The sequence below is a fragment of the Arachis hypogaea genome, chromosome 18 (assembly GCF_003086295.3).
Source record: "Arachis hypogaea cultivar Tifrunner chromosome 18, arahy.Tifrunner.gnm2.J5K5, whole genome shotgun sequence".
Classification (NCBI taxonomy): Eukaryota; Viridiplantae; Streptophyta; class Magnoliopsida; order Fabales; family Fabaceae; genus Arachis; species Arachis hypogaea.
The window spans coordinates 34,589,837-34,605,872 of NC_092053.1; the positions used below are offsets into that span (position 1 = coordinate 34,589,837).

Genomic DNA, 16,036 nt, shown 5'->3' on the forward strand with positions numbered 1-16,036 from the left:
CCTTTTGCGTCTGTCACTACGCCCAACACTCGCGAGTTTGAAGCTTGTCACAGCCATCCCTTCCCAGATCCTACTCGGAATACTACAGACAAGGTTTAGACTTTCCGGATCTCAGGAATGGCCGTCCATTGGTTCTAATTTATACCACGAAGATTCTAATATCTCGGACTCGGTCCCCTGTATTAGATACCTAAGAGATACTCATTCTAGCTTGTTTGCATGTAGAACAGACGTGGTTGTCAGGCACGCGTTCATAGGTGAGAATGGTGATGAGCGTCACATAATCATCACATTCATCATGTTCTTGTGTGCGAATGAATATCTTAGAATAGGAATAAGCTTAAATTGAATAGAAAAACAGTAGTACTTCGCATTAATTCATGAGGAACAACAGAGCTCCACACCTTAATCTATGGTGTGTAGAAACTCTACCGTTGAAAATACATAAGTGATGAAGTTTCAGGCATGGCCGAATGGCCAGCCCTCATAAAGGTCTAAGATAGCGTAAAACAGATCAAAGATCTGATCCGAAGATATAAATACAATAGTAAAAGGTCCTATTTATACTAAACTAGTTACTAGGGTTTACAGAAATGAGTAAATGATGCAGAAATCTACTTCTGGGGCCCACTTGGTGTGTGCTTGGGCTGAGCATTGAGCTTTACACATGTAGAGGCTTCTCTTGGAGTTGAACGCCAGTTTGTAACCTCTTTCTGGCGTTTAACTCCACTTTGCAACCTGTCTCTGGCGTTTAACTCCAGAATGCAACATGGAACTGGCGTTGAACGCCAGTTTGCGTCGTCTAAACTCGGGCAAAGTATGGACTATTATATATTCTCCCGCTGCAGACCTTCAATCAACATCTTTACTGTCCAAAATGAAGAACAAAATTAGAGGAACATGTAGTTCAAATTTCAAGCCGATCCAATAGTGAACGAATGAGAAACTGCTATTTGAAATTTACTGCTTTGCATAAAAACATAAATTTTGTTTTTCCTCTTCTCTCTCACTTTGATGGATACACTCTCACTCTAAAAATGACCCCAAAAATCTAATTAGGGTTATGACATAATGGGTGCAAAGAGACACCCCAAAAAATTGGACTTGGGCCTCACAAAGAAGAGAAAAAAAACGCAAGAAATCTCCCCTTCTCGACTAGGTGGAGGCCCTCGCCGTTCCGGCGATCAAACAACATGTTTCAAATTTATCTCTTGACAATGCTTTTATCATCATATAAGCACCATTATCATCAGTGTGAAATTTTTCAAGTTTCAACAACTTAGAATCTAACACATCTCGTTTCCAGTGATACCTAACATCAATATGTTTATATCATGCATGAAAAGTAAAATTGTTGGCAAGATGAATAGCAATTTGACTATCACATAACAACACATAACGGTCTTGCTTAAAGCCAAGCACTACAAGAAATTTCTTCATCCACAATAACTCTTTACATGCTTCAGTTACTGTAATAAATTCTGCCTCTATGGTAGAAAGTACAACACACTTCTGTAGTCTTGACTGCCATAAAATAGTTAATAAGAAATTAGTCCAACATTGAAAAAAGCAAGGAAGAGTGAGAAGTTTATAAGATGAGAGACTCATTAACTTATTATCCTAAGGTTTTGAGTTGGATGTAGTGTCTTTTTATTTTAGGTTCTCTCACTTGATTCCTCCCCTAAATCTCCCCGGTGGTCGAGAGCTCCCTATAGTGGTCCAACAAATGATATCAGAGCCGATGATTAATCGGTTTAGTTCAAAGAGTATTCAAGGTGAAGCATCAAAAGTCTCTCCAGCAAAAGTAGTCTGGGCGGTGTGTCCCGCAGTGTGGTGCGGCGGTGTGATGGACGAATACTCATATCTTTTCGGCAAAGGTGATTCAGGCGGCGTGTCCTGCAATGTGTTGCGATGGTGTGATGGACGAATACTCATATGTGGTAGGTGGAGGAACTAGAGGGGAGTTGATGTTTGATTTGGAGACTCACACTTGAGGGAGATATTGTTAATGTTACAAGTATGAGTAGCAGTATATTAAATTAATCCCACATTATTGAAGAAAACAAAGAAGAGTGAGAAGTTTATAAAATAAGAGACCCATTAACTTACTACCTTAAAGTTTTGAGTTGAATGTGGTGTCTTCTCATTTTATATTCTCTCAATTAATTCCTCCTCTAAATCTCGAGAGCTCCCCACGTAGCCCAACAGTTATCATATCATGAATCCATAAAATTTCTTCATATTATTAAATAAGTTAGATAATTGTGCTAAAAAAATAAAAGAATTTGTTAAGCAGCGGAATATATTAGGATAAGACAATTGGATAATGATGACTTTGAGAGAGTATTATTAAAATTATTTATCGAGTTCAACCATAATATCGATTAGTTAGAAGTTATTAGTAATGAAAATCCTTAATAGCTTGGTTGAGTCAACAAACTTAATTACTTCGAAAGTGAGTAACGAAAAATTCTTCTGCATGTGTTTGAATTTTTTCTTTTTAATTGGAATGATTTGATCCACAAACTAATTATCTAGTTTGGAAAGAGAGAGAGAGAGAATGGATTTGATTCACAAATTTCATTCATTTATTTTATTCTTTTTTCAATTTTTCGATAGGATTTGGTTATAATTAAGTTAATCTCAATTTTTAAATAAATAAAAAGAACAATTTACTATTAAATATTAGTATTTAGAAAATAGAGATTTAGAAGAGGAGGCAGAAGTCTATGTAATATATAATTGGATAGAAAATGATAAAATTATAAAACACTAATATACTTAAATATTTTCAGTTATCACTAATTTACAATTTAAATTTTAAAATTGATTTCTAAATCAATTCAATTATTATTTTAGAACGCTCTTGGCATGTTTGCATGCTTTTAAAATAGTATGTTGATGTCTCATGGATTGAGTGTAAATAAAATAATAAATACAATGATGGGATTGTAGGTGAATATGACAAAGCTTGAAAGAGAATGAACAAAAATGTGAGGAAACTCAGTTAGCTCTATTAGAATATTATAATTAGGGAATAAAATCAGAAAAATATTAAAGAGGATTAAAAAAAATCAATGTAATTTATTAGGATATTATTTCATAACGAGTGTACTCTTAGCGTACTCTTGATTTATATATTGATAAGAACTTTGTAATCACAAAATGAGAAATATGAATAACAAAATAATACTTTTCTAAATAATTCTTCGTTTCTTTCCTAAACTCTTTGTACCATGGTAACATGGTATCAGAGCAGAGTTAGGTTCTAGAGACTCAAAATCAACCATTTCTTTACAAATTGCAAATATGCTACGCAATAGTTTTGGAATGCGATCATCACAAACCAATTCCGACAATTTGTCAATTGGTTTCAAACTAAACGGATATGATTATCCATTGTGGGCAACTCTGATGAAAAAAGCAATTGGTGTAAGAAGAAAGAAGAAACACACCAAAGAAAATTGCTTTAATATTGTGGGTTATGGTGGAAAAATAATCCCAAGTCATCAAGAAATCAGAATAAGGGAGCCGTGAGCATCCCAGAGGTTACCAACAGCGGTGGCGAGGCCAGAAGAGAGGAAGCAAGTCACTATGGCAAGGCAGCAGTGGCGGTAAGGGCAAGGACTACTGAACTCCATGCCTGCTCAGCCCAGACCGCGACTCAATATAAATGGGATACCCAAAATCAGAATCCAATTAAAAAGATAAATGATTGGATTTTCGATTGTGGGGCTACCGATACTATGACTCATGACCTCCATGATTTTAATAGCTTGAGTATACCCTCAAAAGCTCATATTGAAACAGCTAGTGGAGAATTAATTGATGTTAAAGGAGGATGCTCCATTACTTTTTCAGAAAAATTGAAATTAAAAAATTACCTCTATGTCCCTGAACTATCATCAAAATTATTGTCTGTTAGCCAAGTAACAAAGGAACTAAATTGTGTGGTACTCATGTACTCTACCTTTTGTCTTTTACAAGACATTCTTACGAAGGAGATCATTGGGCGTGGTACTGAGCGAGAAGGCCTTTACTACGTTGATGAAGTAGCACACCAGGGTCATGCCATGCTTGCTCACGGAACGGTTACTAGGTAACTTTGGTTATGGCACAGGCGTCTCGGACATCCTTCATTTGGGTACCTCAAGTTACTATTTCCTAGTCTTTTTACAAGTAGTACTAAACCCCTTAAATGTGAAACTTGTATTCGTGCAAAAAATCACAGAGTTTCTTTTCCTCCAACCAACACTAGAGTTAATTCCATTTTTTTCTAATACACTCAGATGTGTGGGGTCCAGTTCCTATTTTTCACAATAATTTTCAATATTTTGTGTTATTTGTGGATGATTTCTCTCGCATGACTTGGGTATATTTTTTAAAACACAAATCTGAAGTGCCTGATAAGTTCTTTGCTTTCTACCAAATGATTCAAACTCAATTCAACAAAAAAATCCAAGTACTTCGCTCAGATAATGGTGGGGAATTTATAAACCAGTCAATGCGCGATTTTTTTATGAAAAATGGTCTTATTCATCAAACTTCCTGCCCAAATACACCCCCAACAAAATGGTGTGGCTGAGCGGCGAAATCGTAAGTTACTTGAGATGACCCGACCCATGCTTTTTGATGCACAAGTTCCAAAAATTTTTTGGCCTGAAGCTATAGCGACCTCTGCCTACTTACTAAATCACCTACCTACCCAAGTTCTCCACCACAAAACACCCTTATAAGTCTTGACTACTCAAATTGCAATCCCGCCTATTCTAACCTTACCACCTCGAGTATTTGGATGTTCCATCTTTGTCCATATTCCCAAAGCCAATAGAACCAAACTTGATCCTTGTGCAGAAAAATGTGTTTTCGTTGGGTATGCTACACACCAAAAGGGGTATAGGTGCTACAATCCAATCACTTGTCGTATTCATGTTACCATGGATTGTGATTTTTTTAGAATTCGAATTTTATTTTAGCCACCAACATGGCATTCAGGGGGAGAACAATAAAGAATCACCAAGTTGGCTAAATAACCTTTGTTGCCCAGAAACTGTTCAAACAGAGCAAGTAGATGGAGCCACCGAGCATACTTCACTCAACGTAGAAAACAACTCTTAGCGTACTCTTGATCAATGTAATTTATTAGGATATTATTCCATAACGAGTGTACTCTTAGCGTACTCTTGATCTATATATTGGTAAGAACTTTGCAATCCACCATTCCTGTTTCTGCCAGAAGGTCCAAAATGTACTTTCTTTGGGAGATAAAGATTCCTTTACTGGATCGTAGAACCTCTATTCCTAAGAAATATTTGAGTCCTCCCAAATCCTTCATTTTGAAGTCTGTAAATAGGTTTCTTCTCAATTTTGCAATTTCTTCAGCATCACTTCGTTATGATCATATCATCCACATAGATTATTAGGCAAGTGATTAAATCTTCCCGTTTTTTCAAAAAAAGGGTATGATCAGAGTTGCTTTGCTTGTACCCATACCTTTTCATGGCAACTGTAAATCTTCCAAACCAGGCACGTGGAGATTGTTTAAACCCATAAAGAGCCTTCTTTAATCGGCAAATTTCATGTTTTCCAAATCCCGTTGAGAAACCTGGAGGAGCTTCCATGTACACTTCTTCTTTCAACTCTCCATGCAAGAAAGCATTCTTGACGTCAAATTGATGGAGTGACCAGTCTTCATTTGCTGCTATTGAAAATAACACCCTGATAGTATTAATCTTTGCAACCGGTGAAAAAGTATCAGTGTAGTCGATACCATAGGTCTGTGTATAACCTTTGGCCACCAACCTTGCCTTGTACCGTTTAATAGTGCCATCTGCCTTGTGTTTAATGGTGAAAACTCATTTGCACCCGACTGGCTTTTTTTCTGTCGGTAGGATACACTTTTTCCAAGTTCCATTCTTCTCTAGAGCTTCCATTTCTGTATTCGTGGCTTTTCGCCATTCAACTTTCGCATTGGCTTCTCGGACAGTTCTTGGAATGTCTTCTGTTAAGAGTCTGGCGGAAAAAGCCTTTGCAACATCTGCCATTCCTTCTCTAGCCACTCTTATTGGGTATCTTGAGTTACGGAAAACATGTTCTGGTGAGTACCGATCAGGAGGAATCCCTCTGTTTCTTCTTGGAGGAAGAATAAAGGTATTGGGCTCTGGTTCTTCATGTTCCAGTGCTATACTGTTATCACAACTAGAAAATTGATTAATACAGACAGATTTACAGACGAATTTAGTCTTTATTACAGACGGATTTTTGGTTACCGACGAAATTACCGACGGATTTTGTCCCTCTGTAAAAGCCCCGTCGGAAATTATTTACCGACGGATTTTTTTTCCGTCAGAAAATTACAGACGGATTTTTACCAGTTACCGACGAATTTTTCCTCTGTAAATTTTCTATCCATTTCCCAAAGGCGACGAACTTTCCGACGGATTTTCCGTCTGTAATTACAGACGGATTTTCCGACAGATTTTCCGTCTGTAATTACAGACGGATTTTCAAACGAATTTTCCGTCTGTAATTACAGACGGATTTTTCGACGGATTTTCTGTCTGTAATTTGAACTTTAGAAAATCATCTTACACTCTAATTACAAACAGAAAATCCGTCTGTAAATCTGTCAGTAAAGTAAAATAGATTTTTTTTTATTTTTCTAATTACAAAATAAACTTATTTTCATACAAAATAAATATAAATTTAATAAATACAAATTTTTATTGATGGTATAAATAGAAAAACACACCAATGAGTATAAATCGCTTTCTTTATAATAAGAAGCAATTATTTCCATGCAATAATACAATCTAAATACATTAGATGACAAATAACTACTAGTGGACTCATCAAGATTCAATATCCTAATTTATGGATAGCTTCATTCTTTCTTGAGCTTCTTAGTGATGATGGCAATATACTTGCTTCTTGAGATTCTTGGTCCATCAAAATTATTCGCCGCTTCCCACTTTCTGAGGATGTCTACCTTACTATATCCGATCTACACTCAGACAACAAATAAGGCAATTATTAGAAAAAAGAACCAAAAAGGAGTTGTTACCACTGCAGTTAGTTTTGATTAAATTTCAAGTATCTGCCTGCAATAATTTGGAACTCTTTCATAGATTTCTCAGGGTTAGTTTTTTTTTAAAGATCATGGAAACATGCATAAGAAACCAGCCCTATCATGTATCATGTCTACAATGAGAATATTTAATTAAAATGGAACCTAATAATATTAGAAAAAACCCAATCAAGTTATTAAAACATAAGAAACCAGCTTAGAATATAAGCATTGCTTCTTTACTATATCAATAAAGGGTTGGGAACTTTGAAAAGTTCAACTTGATATTTGATTAATTTAAAATTAGAAAGTTCAATCAAACTATAACAAGTTTGAGACTCCAGAGATCTTTAGATGCATAGAGCATGTCACACTCACCACACTCCACACTCTAGTATTGAAATTACAGTTTCCAATTTATAATTCAAGTGCCATTGCTGCAACCAGCTCACTCAGGTACTAACTAGAAAGAATACAACTTTCACAAACAAAAACAGAATTGCATAGCCTTTCAGGGTTTCTATTCCAACCTGATTAGAAAGTAGTATCGTAACACAAACATTGTGCACGAGCATGATAGCATGCGAAAATAAGGTAGGCAATATCATTATTTTAAAGGCAATCGATTAATCAATTAATCAATCAATCAATCATTTTGTGCTCACCTGAGGCCACCGTCCTCCAGAATGTGTGACAAAATTTGCCCATGGAAGAGCACGAGCGACTCGATTACCCTCATCACTCCATTCCTTAGACCAACCAGAAGACCACAACACTTGCATTGGCACAGCTTTCAGGTTCTCTGAACCACCCAATTCTGCGATATCAAAGCTATAATTTAGCTTATTCCCAATAGCGACAACTGCCTTTTCTCCATCCCTGCCCTTCAACAGCAACCTCTATGCATCCGCATCTGCAACTCTAATCCTCTTGGAACAGCACATGTTCACTATCTTTGCAAAGGCCAAGGAGAACCCCAAAACCACTTCTCTAACCACAGGGTATTCCAGAACACAAATAGGGAGAGCTCCTGAAGTTGAGGATACAGGGTCAACAAGGGTCACACTCCTTACCTGTGAATCACCATATATATACCTGCAAATAAGAGAATAAATTGTATTTCTTGTTAGTAATGTCAGTTAGAATCAAATACAAAAGCCACCAAGGGCGAATTCAATCCTGCAGCTCAAATTTGTGTTTGCTAAGTCTCCGTAAAGAAATTGGCTTACAATAAACATGTAAAATGAGGAGCAGATTTGGCGGTCTTTCTCGCTCTTCTCCTCCAACTGCACTCGCCTATGGCCGAATTAATAACGCCAAACAGGGCCTTAAACTTTACCATGATATAAAAAATAAATATTAAAAAAAGGTCCAAGAAAGACCTGATGATGACCGTTTTGGGTGGTTTTCAGCGGTGGAGAGTCCCCATCAGCTGCAAATGTAAATGCAACGCCAACAATTATCATCAAACACTTGGATTTCTAATTCCTTAACTAAGAAAAATGTCCCAAAACATTTGAGTTGAGGTTTGGTTTTACCCATGAGAGAAGCTGTTCCACCCGGTTGATTCAACCTCACCCACTCATCCACAATTTCCTTCCACTTCCTGCAAATAAAAAAGCTCAATCAAGTACACTGAAATTATGATAAGATTAATTCAATTTTGAAAATAAAAAGAAAAGTATGTTTAATCAACAACCTCACAAGTAGCTTCACCAATCTGCGAACGTTATTGGAGGAATGCTTCCGCAACCGATTCACGTGCCTCCCAATGTCAGTCTCCTGCAAGGAAAAACCAAACACCATTATACAGGAAAATAAAATTAATTCAAAGAAAAAGAAGCTTCATAGTAACCCATTTTCATCTTCAAAATCAAAATCAAGGGTGTTCCTAATGGATCGGAAAAATGAAGTCATAGGTCCAGCAGGGACATATCTAAGGAACCAATGGTAATGCCATCAATCTGAATGCACAACAAAAATGACACTTCAAAGTAAGAAAGATGCAGAAAAATAAGATAAATCCATTAGAAAGATGGGAAAAAAAATTATAAGTGTATTTTCATTACCGAATCCAGAGCTGATTTGAACAACTCGGAGGCTCTGTGCTTTTCTGGCTTATCAGGGAAGACCTACAACCGGGAACATATATCATAAGATCTTCTCCAGAAAAACAGAAGGTAAAAATTTATTCATGAAAATAAATATTTTTTCTAAGTAAGGATGGGATGAAAATAATGCGTCTTCTTACTAAGCAAGCTCGGGTCTCCTGTTTCTCCTGGAGCTTTTTCACAACAGCCAATGCGAGTTGAATGTTGGCATCAATGAACTCATCTGAAGATCCATTGAAATATTTAGGAATTTGATACAATTATGTGGAATGCCTTGAGATGCATGCCTCATAAAGGTCAAGTAACCGTGAATTAGAACAATGCCTCTTGAAGCATGAAATTGATGTTAGCCTAACATAAAGCATAGACATGAAAATCAACTAAACGGACTTATATATCGACACACATGAACTGTGCTCACAATCAATAATAATTAATAAGTAAAATGTCATTTTAGATCAGAATTCAAGTTAGCCGTGCGCCATATCTTAAAATGTTATGTTATTGATTGTGACAATATCCGCAAGTGCATCTAAGAATCTGAAGCTAAGTACTAATGAAGATGAAGTAAAAGTTGACAAGTTAAGGCACTCTCAACTATCACTAATAGCACTACAATTAGATCAAAAGCAGTTCAGTCATTAGATCAAATACCTCATCTGCACAAACACAACATTGAGCACATATATCTACCTAATTATCCACTGAGACTAATTAACAAACATTTGATGTTCATGTTAGGTCAAACCAACAAATAAGCAAACCATCGAATACTTGGTGTGCACAGCGAAATTCATAGAGGGAAGGGAAGAAGAAAAAGAAAAACTCACGAGTGTTTCTTTGAATTCTGTTTGTTCAGCAATCCAGATTAACAATCTAAACATTTCTCAACAAATAAGCAATTATGTTTGCAAAATGTGCACACCTGAAAACCAAGCTCTCATAATCATTAGTAGAGAACAGAATGCAAAAAATCAAGAAATGAATTTGATTTCAAGAACAGGCAACAAATTATCCACAACCCTATTTCCACAAATCACACCATTTATTTGTTAAAAAATAAAAGAGGAACAAATACTAGTGATAAATCAAAGTAGTAGTAGTAATAATAATAATAATAATAATAATAATAATAATAATAATAATAATAATAATAATAATAATAATAATAACCTTAATTTTCCAGGGTAATCTAAAGTTGCGTCATAAGAGAACAACCCAAGCATCTTCCATTGTGTGCCTAGAACCTTTATCCTCAGCCGCATCAGCATCAATTTCGAAAGAAGCTTCGACAACCGAAGAATCTTCCGTCTTTGGCTTCTTCGAGGGAACATCAACAAGATCGTCGCCTTCCGAATCAGCTTCGCGCTTTTTGGGTTCAACTTCCATCGTGACGGCTTTGCCCTCTAGTTTCGTCCATTTTCACTCTTACAAATTTCAATCACGACAACAAAGGGTTGAAGGTTAAAATCGTTGAAAAGTGAAAACCCTAAGCCTACTACAATGATCTCCAATCTCTCCTACTCACCTATAGTCTACAGTAGTAATAATTAATAAAAGAGGAGAAGAAGGAGAAGGTAGCTGCGGCGGTTAGGTTAGCCGGCGGTGGCTCTGTGGGTGAGGAAAGGAGAAGAAGCTCGTCGACGGAGAGGGGAATGCAGGTTGAGCTCGTTTGATTTGGTGCTCTGAATGAATAGAGCTTGGGCACAATCCATCATAAAACGCAGAATATAATATTTTAGTTGGAAAATTTTAAATTACAGATGGATTTTTCGTCTGTAATGATTTAATAAAACGCAGTGTTTTGTTTATTTAATTACAGACGGATTTTCCGTCTGTAATCATTTCCCACGAAAAAAATTAATTTTTTCGACGAAATTATCGACAGATTTTTTTTTCCGTCTGTAATTTATGCTAATTCATTTTTTTTGTTTTCAGACAAAAAATCCCTCTGAAATTTCGTCTGTATTTCCGTGGGATAAAATCCGTCGGAAATATCCGTCTGTAATAACTAATTTTCTAGTAGTGTATTGTTAGTGGCCTCATTAAAAACAGGGAGTAAATTATCAGATTGACAATTACTTACCAATAGATACGCCCATGCAAGTTAATCACAAGTTGAAGATGGTAGAAGGTGCCACCCTAGCAGATAAGAAAAGGTACCAGCGACTGGTTGGAAAACTAATTTACTTATCACATACTCGGCCTGACATAGCTTATGCTGTGGGAATAGTAAGTCAGTTTATGCATAAGCCACAAGAAGATCATATGGAAGCTGCTATGCGGATAGTTCGATATTTGAAGGGAGCTCCAGGAAGTGGAATCATTTTCAAAAGGAATGACCATTTGAAGGTTGAGGCATACACTGACGCAGATTGGGCGGGCAACCCAAATGATAGAAGATCAACAGCTGATTACTTTACACTTGTTGGAGGCAACCTGGTAACTTGGAGGCAGAATTTCGAGGAATCGTTAAAGCCATAACTGAAGTATTGTGGATAAGACAATTGATGACTGAGATTGGGTTTCCACCACAATCGCCAAGCCAGTTGAAATGTGACAACAAAGCCGCAATCAGCATTTCAGAGAATCCTGTACAACATGATAGAACAAAACATGTTGAGGTGGATCGACACTTTATCAAAGAAAAAATTGAGAATGAAATTATTGAGCTTCCATTTGTGAGATCAGAAGACCAGTTGGCTGATATTCTTACTAAAGCAGTTTTAAAACAAGCCCTTGCTAAAGTTCTAACCAAGTTGAGTATTGGTGATCCCACTACTCACCTTGAGGGGGAGTATTAGAATATCATAATTAGGGAACAAAATCAAGAAAATATCAAAGAGGATTAGAAAAAAATCAATGTAATTTATTAGGATATTATTCCATAACGAATGTACTCTTAGCGTACTCTTGATCTATATATTGGTAAGAACTTTGTAATCACAAAATAAAAAATATGAATAACAAAATAATACTTTTCTAAATAATTTTTCGTTTCTTTCCTAAACTTTTTGTACCGTAGTAACAAGCTCAAATGCTTAATCGTTACCACATATCATACAGTTGGAAAAAAGTACTATTCTAATTTAAGGAAAAAGCTATTCATTATGTTTATCAATAATAAAAGCAATATAATAATTACAGAATGATCATTATTAGCTCTCTTCTTTGACTAGTAATCGTATTCACATTCATCACAATCACTTAAAGTATATATATATATATATATATATATATATATATATATATATATATATATAGGATTCTAGGATATTATTATATAATCACTACTGCAATCATTCTACAAGTGTTATTAAAATAAAAAATATATTTTCTATATTTTAATAATATTATCTAATAATATTTTTTCAAAATATTTGGTTAATAATAAAAAAGAGTTATTTTAATTTGAGTGAAAGTAAGTTATTTTAAATTTGTAACACAGTAATGTTATTTATGTTGCATTGAGTTGGACGAAATTGATGTCTAATTAATTTTATCTCTGATAGCATAAAAGTGCAGAAAAACACCGTGAAGCAATCGAAACAAATATACATTCCTATTGATAGTTCGAGAAGCTTGACGAGAAAAAAAAAAGTAATTTATGTTTGAATTCACTTTTTCCTTCTCGTTTACGTTTTTTTTAAGGTTTAATTATTTTGTTGGTAACAGTGATAGTATAAACTATATTATTATAGTCAGAACTATAAAGGAGAAAACTTAGTAGAAATCAGAGGTTATAGAATTTAGTACACAAACGAAATGATGACTCCTATATCCACGAAGAAACCATACAATTGGTGTAAGTACTACGTTGAGATTATTTTATGTTGTTTTTCGTTGATTTTAATTATGAAATTATGTTGAAAGTCTATTTAATTATGTCCTAGCTGGTAATTGTTTATGTTTATTTATTTATGTTTGTAAGAAAGAATAATTGTGGAGATTGAGGAACAGAATGAGTCCTCTAGAGTTTTGTTTCAAAATAATTCGCTTGCTCAAGCTCTCGGAAAAGAGTATTCGGGTAGAGTGCGTGGTGTGGGTTTCGAACCGACTCCTAACGTAGTCAACTATTTGATTCGAATTCGCATCAACCGGACGACAAAGTTCAAATCGAGGAGACCCAAAAGGTACTATTTGAACTACAGGCAGAAGTAACAGCTAAGAAATTGAAAAAGAAGGCAGTCGAGAATGAAGTAATAGCAAAAAAGAAAAAGATGCAAGAAATAAGGAATTCTCTGAGATATCTAATTCAATGGCACAGTGAGCAGCCGTCACCAGACATTGCTGTAGGGATGAATTTTTTGGAGTGACAGAGTAAAAAATAGATATTAAGATTGGATATTATTTTTTTTGAAGTATATATTTTTTTAAAGTTGACTCTTAACAAGAGATACACTTTATTTATATTTTTATAAATATATTAATTTGTTTCGCAGTTACATTTTTATTTGCTTTTGTCATTAATTTAAATTTTTAGATGAAAAATAATAATATTTGTAATATTAAAAGAATAAAAAAAGAGCCAAAAAATACCTCTAAAATATTATTAAAAAAATTGCAATTTGGGGTGCAAAATACAACATTTTTGCGACATTCTATACTGGAATTAGTGGCAATTATAAAACAGCCGAAAATAATTTAAAAACTATGCAGTTACCCTTGTAGCGGTTAGTGACCACCACAAATTTATTATTAAAAGATTTAACAAATTTAAATTGCGGCGATTTATGTCCGTCGAAAAACATTCAATTCAATTCTATCTGACCATAAACTACCACCAAATTATTTGATGCAATATATTGAATTGACGGTTATATCAGCAGTTTTTTAAAATCGCTCCAAAACTTAACTCCGGTACCACAAACCACACCACTTGATATAATCGCTGGAATACATGTGATTTTGCGGCAATTTAAAATTTATTACCATTATCAAAATAAACCATCGCGATTTACTGTGTGTCATGTAATGAAGCCTTTTAACATATGCAGGGCCGTCAGAGTAAAAATATGTATGATTAATGTACACATTTTTTTAATGTCTATGTCTTTATATATATATATATATATATATATATAAGAAATTAAAGATGAACATAAGAATACACAAAGTCTTTTTACAAGGGTAATACAGAATATTAGAACAAATTTAGATATCATATATCAATATAGTATTAAGGTATATTTTCAATTGTTTTTATAATTATTTAGTTTGTTATTACCTTAATTTTATCTTCATGATTAGAATGTATCCTTAGCCAATAAGCAAGCACTTCTTATTCTACATTCACAAATTCAACAACACAACAACATCGATTAATAACAAAATTTAAATATCAAGTTTATCCTTTAATTATTATCATAAATTTTGATATGATATTAAAGTCATGGAATTTTTCTTGAATATTTGAAGATTATTTTTTTAGATTATCTATAGAGAACAAATTTTTCATATTTCTATTATTTTTATTTAATTATTCTCTTATTCTTTGATCATAAGACAACCATATCATTATCATTTTGTTCTTCATTTGTTTTGGTTCTCTTTTTTGTATATTTATTTTATGTCCTCTTATTTATTCTAGGCTCAAGTGTGTTATGTTTTTGACACTTGTTTTATCACTGATGACACAAATTAAATTTATGAAATTTCGCTTGCATCTTGAGTTTTAACAGTTTCGTCTATGACCTAAATTTTCACACCCCCAAATTCTTCCAATTATCTCTACATCTCAAGTTCTGCCTGTTTATAATAGTTCTAAATTTTTGAAAATTTTATTTACATATTATTTTAGTTTTTTTATTCTTTTATTTTTTAAAAAGTTGCAAAATCAAATTGTTATTTGAGTTTGAGAGATATGTTAAAATGTATTTTAAATATTATATATCTGTGTAGTATATCTAAGTATATTTTTCATAATTAATTTTATGTTTATTTAGTTTGATATTATCTTGATTTTTTCATTACGATTAGATTGTATTTTTAGTCTATAAATTAAATAAATATTTTTTTTATTGTACATTCATACACAACACAAGAACATTTACAATAATATCTGAATATCAAATTTATTCTTGAGTTATTATATGAATTTTAGCACATATGATATAATATCAAAGAACAAGCCAATCAAAATGTTTCAAATTTGACTTGAAATGGAATTATGAAATTGGATTGAGGGAAAGGTAAAAAATTTGACTTTAAAATGTTATGTTCATCTCATTTTTGTATCTCAGTGTTTTAGTTGCACATATAATTTGAAACATAAAACTTGGTTAAGAGAGAGAAATTTCTAATAATCTTTCTTTTTATTTTGTGCTCACAAAAATACCAAATTTTCAAATTTTAACCCTTATTGTCTCTTTCTTTTTCTTCTCTTCCTTTTGTTCTTGTTCTTTCTTGTCTCTCTCGCTTTTCTTTTTCTTTTTTTTAAAAAAATATTTGATTTAATTTTTCATCATTTAAGTTGTTGATCTAGATGTTATATTCTTAAATTTGTGAATTTTTGTTTGGATTGATGATATCTTGTGAAGAATAGTGGTGGAAGAATATTGATGATTGTTTATGGTAAGAGAAAGAAAAATAAAAAAAAAAATTTAATTATTGTATTTATATCAGTTTTTTTAACAAACAAGATACATTACAAAAAAACGTTGAGTACCGTCAAATTTATTGTTGGTTTTTTTAAATACATCTGACGGTAATCAATTCACCGTCCGATTCACCATCGAAAACAATCAGATGGTATAAACCTCGCCGGTAAATATTTACCGTTGGATTTATTTCGTCCAACGGTAATTACCATCAGATTTTACAACGGATTACCAGCTCAGGAAACGAATTGATTACCGGT

The 16,036-nt window shown here is 33.8% G+C and overlaps 2 protein-coding genes and 1 long non-coding RNA gene across 3 annotated transcripts; 1 reads left to right on the forward strand and 2 right to left on the reverse strand.

The window, feature by feature from the left end:
• Window positions 1-8,191: 8,191 nt before the first annotated feature.
• On the reverse strand, window positions 8,192-8,873 carry LOC140181558 (probable mediator of RNA polymerase II transcription subunit 26c). Its single transcript, XM_072225475.1, has 3 exons — window positions 8,766-8,873; window positions 8,605-8,672; window positions 8,192-8,498 (listed from the first exon to the last, which is right to left on the reverse strand). The coding sequence occupies exons 1-3, from the start codon at window positions 8,870-8,872 to the stop codon at window positions 8,395-8,397; spliced, it is 279 nt and encodes a 92-aa protein (XP_072081576.1). The 5' UTR covers window position 8,873; the 3' UTR covers window positions 8,192-8,394.
• A 60-nt stretch (window positions 8,874-8,933) lies between these two features.
• LOC112772119 (uncharacterized) lies at window positions 8,934-9,441 on the reverse strand. Its single transcript, XR_003187370.2, has 3 exons — window positions 9,318-9,441; window positions 9,136-9,198; window positions 8,934-9,030 (listed from the first exon to the last, which is right to left on the reverse strand). It is a non-coding gene; the product is annotated as an uncharacterized lncRNA (long non-coding RNA).
• Window positions 9,442-11,277: 1,836 nt separating this feature from the next.
• Window positions 11,278-11,661, forward strand: LOC140181354 (uncharacterized mitochondrial protein AtMg00810-like). The gene has a single exon (XM_072224894.1). It carries the CDS (start codon window positions 11,278-11,280, stop codon window positions 11,659-11,661), a length of 384 nt encoding a protein of 127 aa, XP_072080995.1.
• Window positions 11,662-16,036: the final 4,375 nt, after the last annotated feature.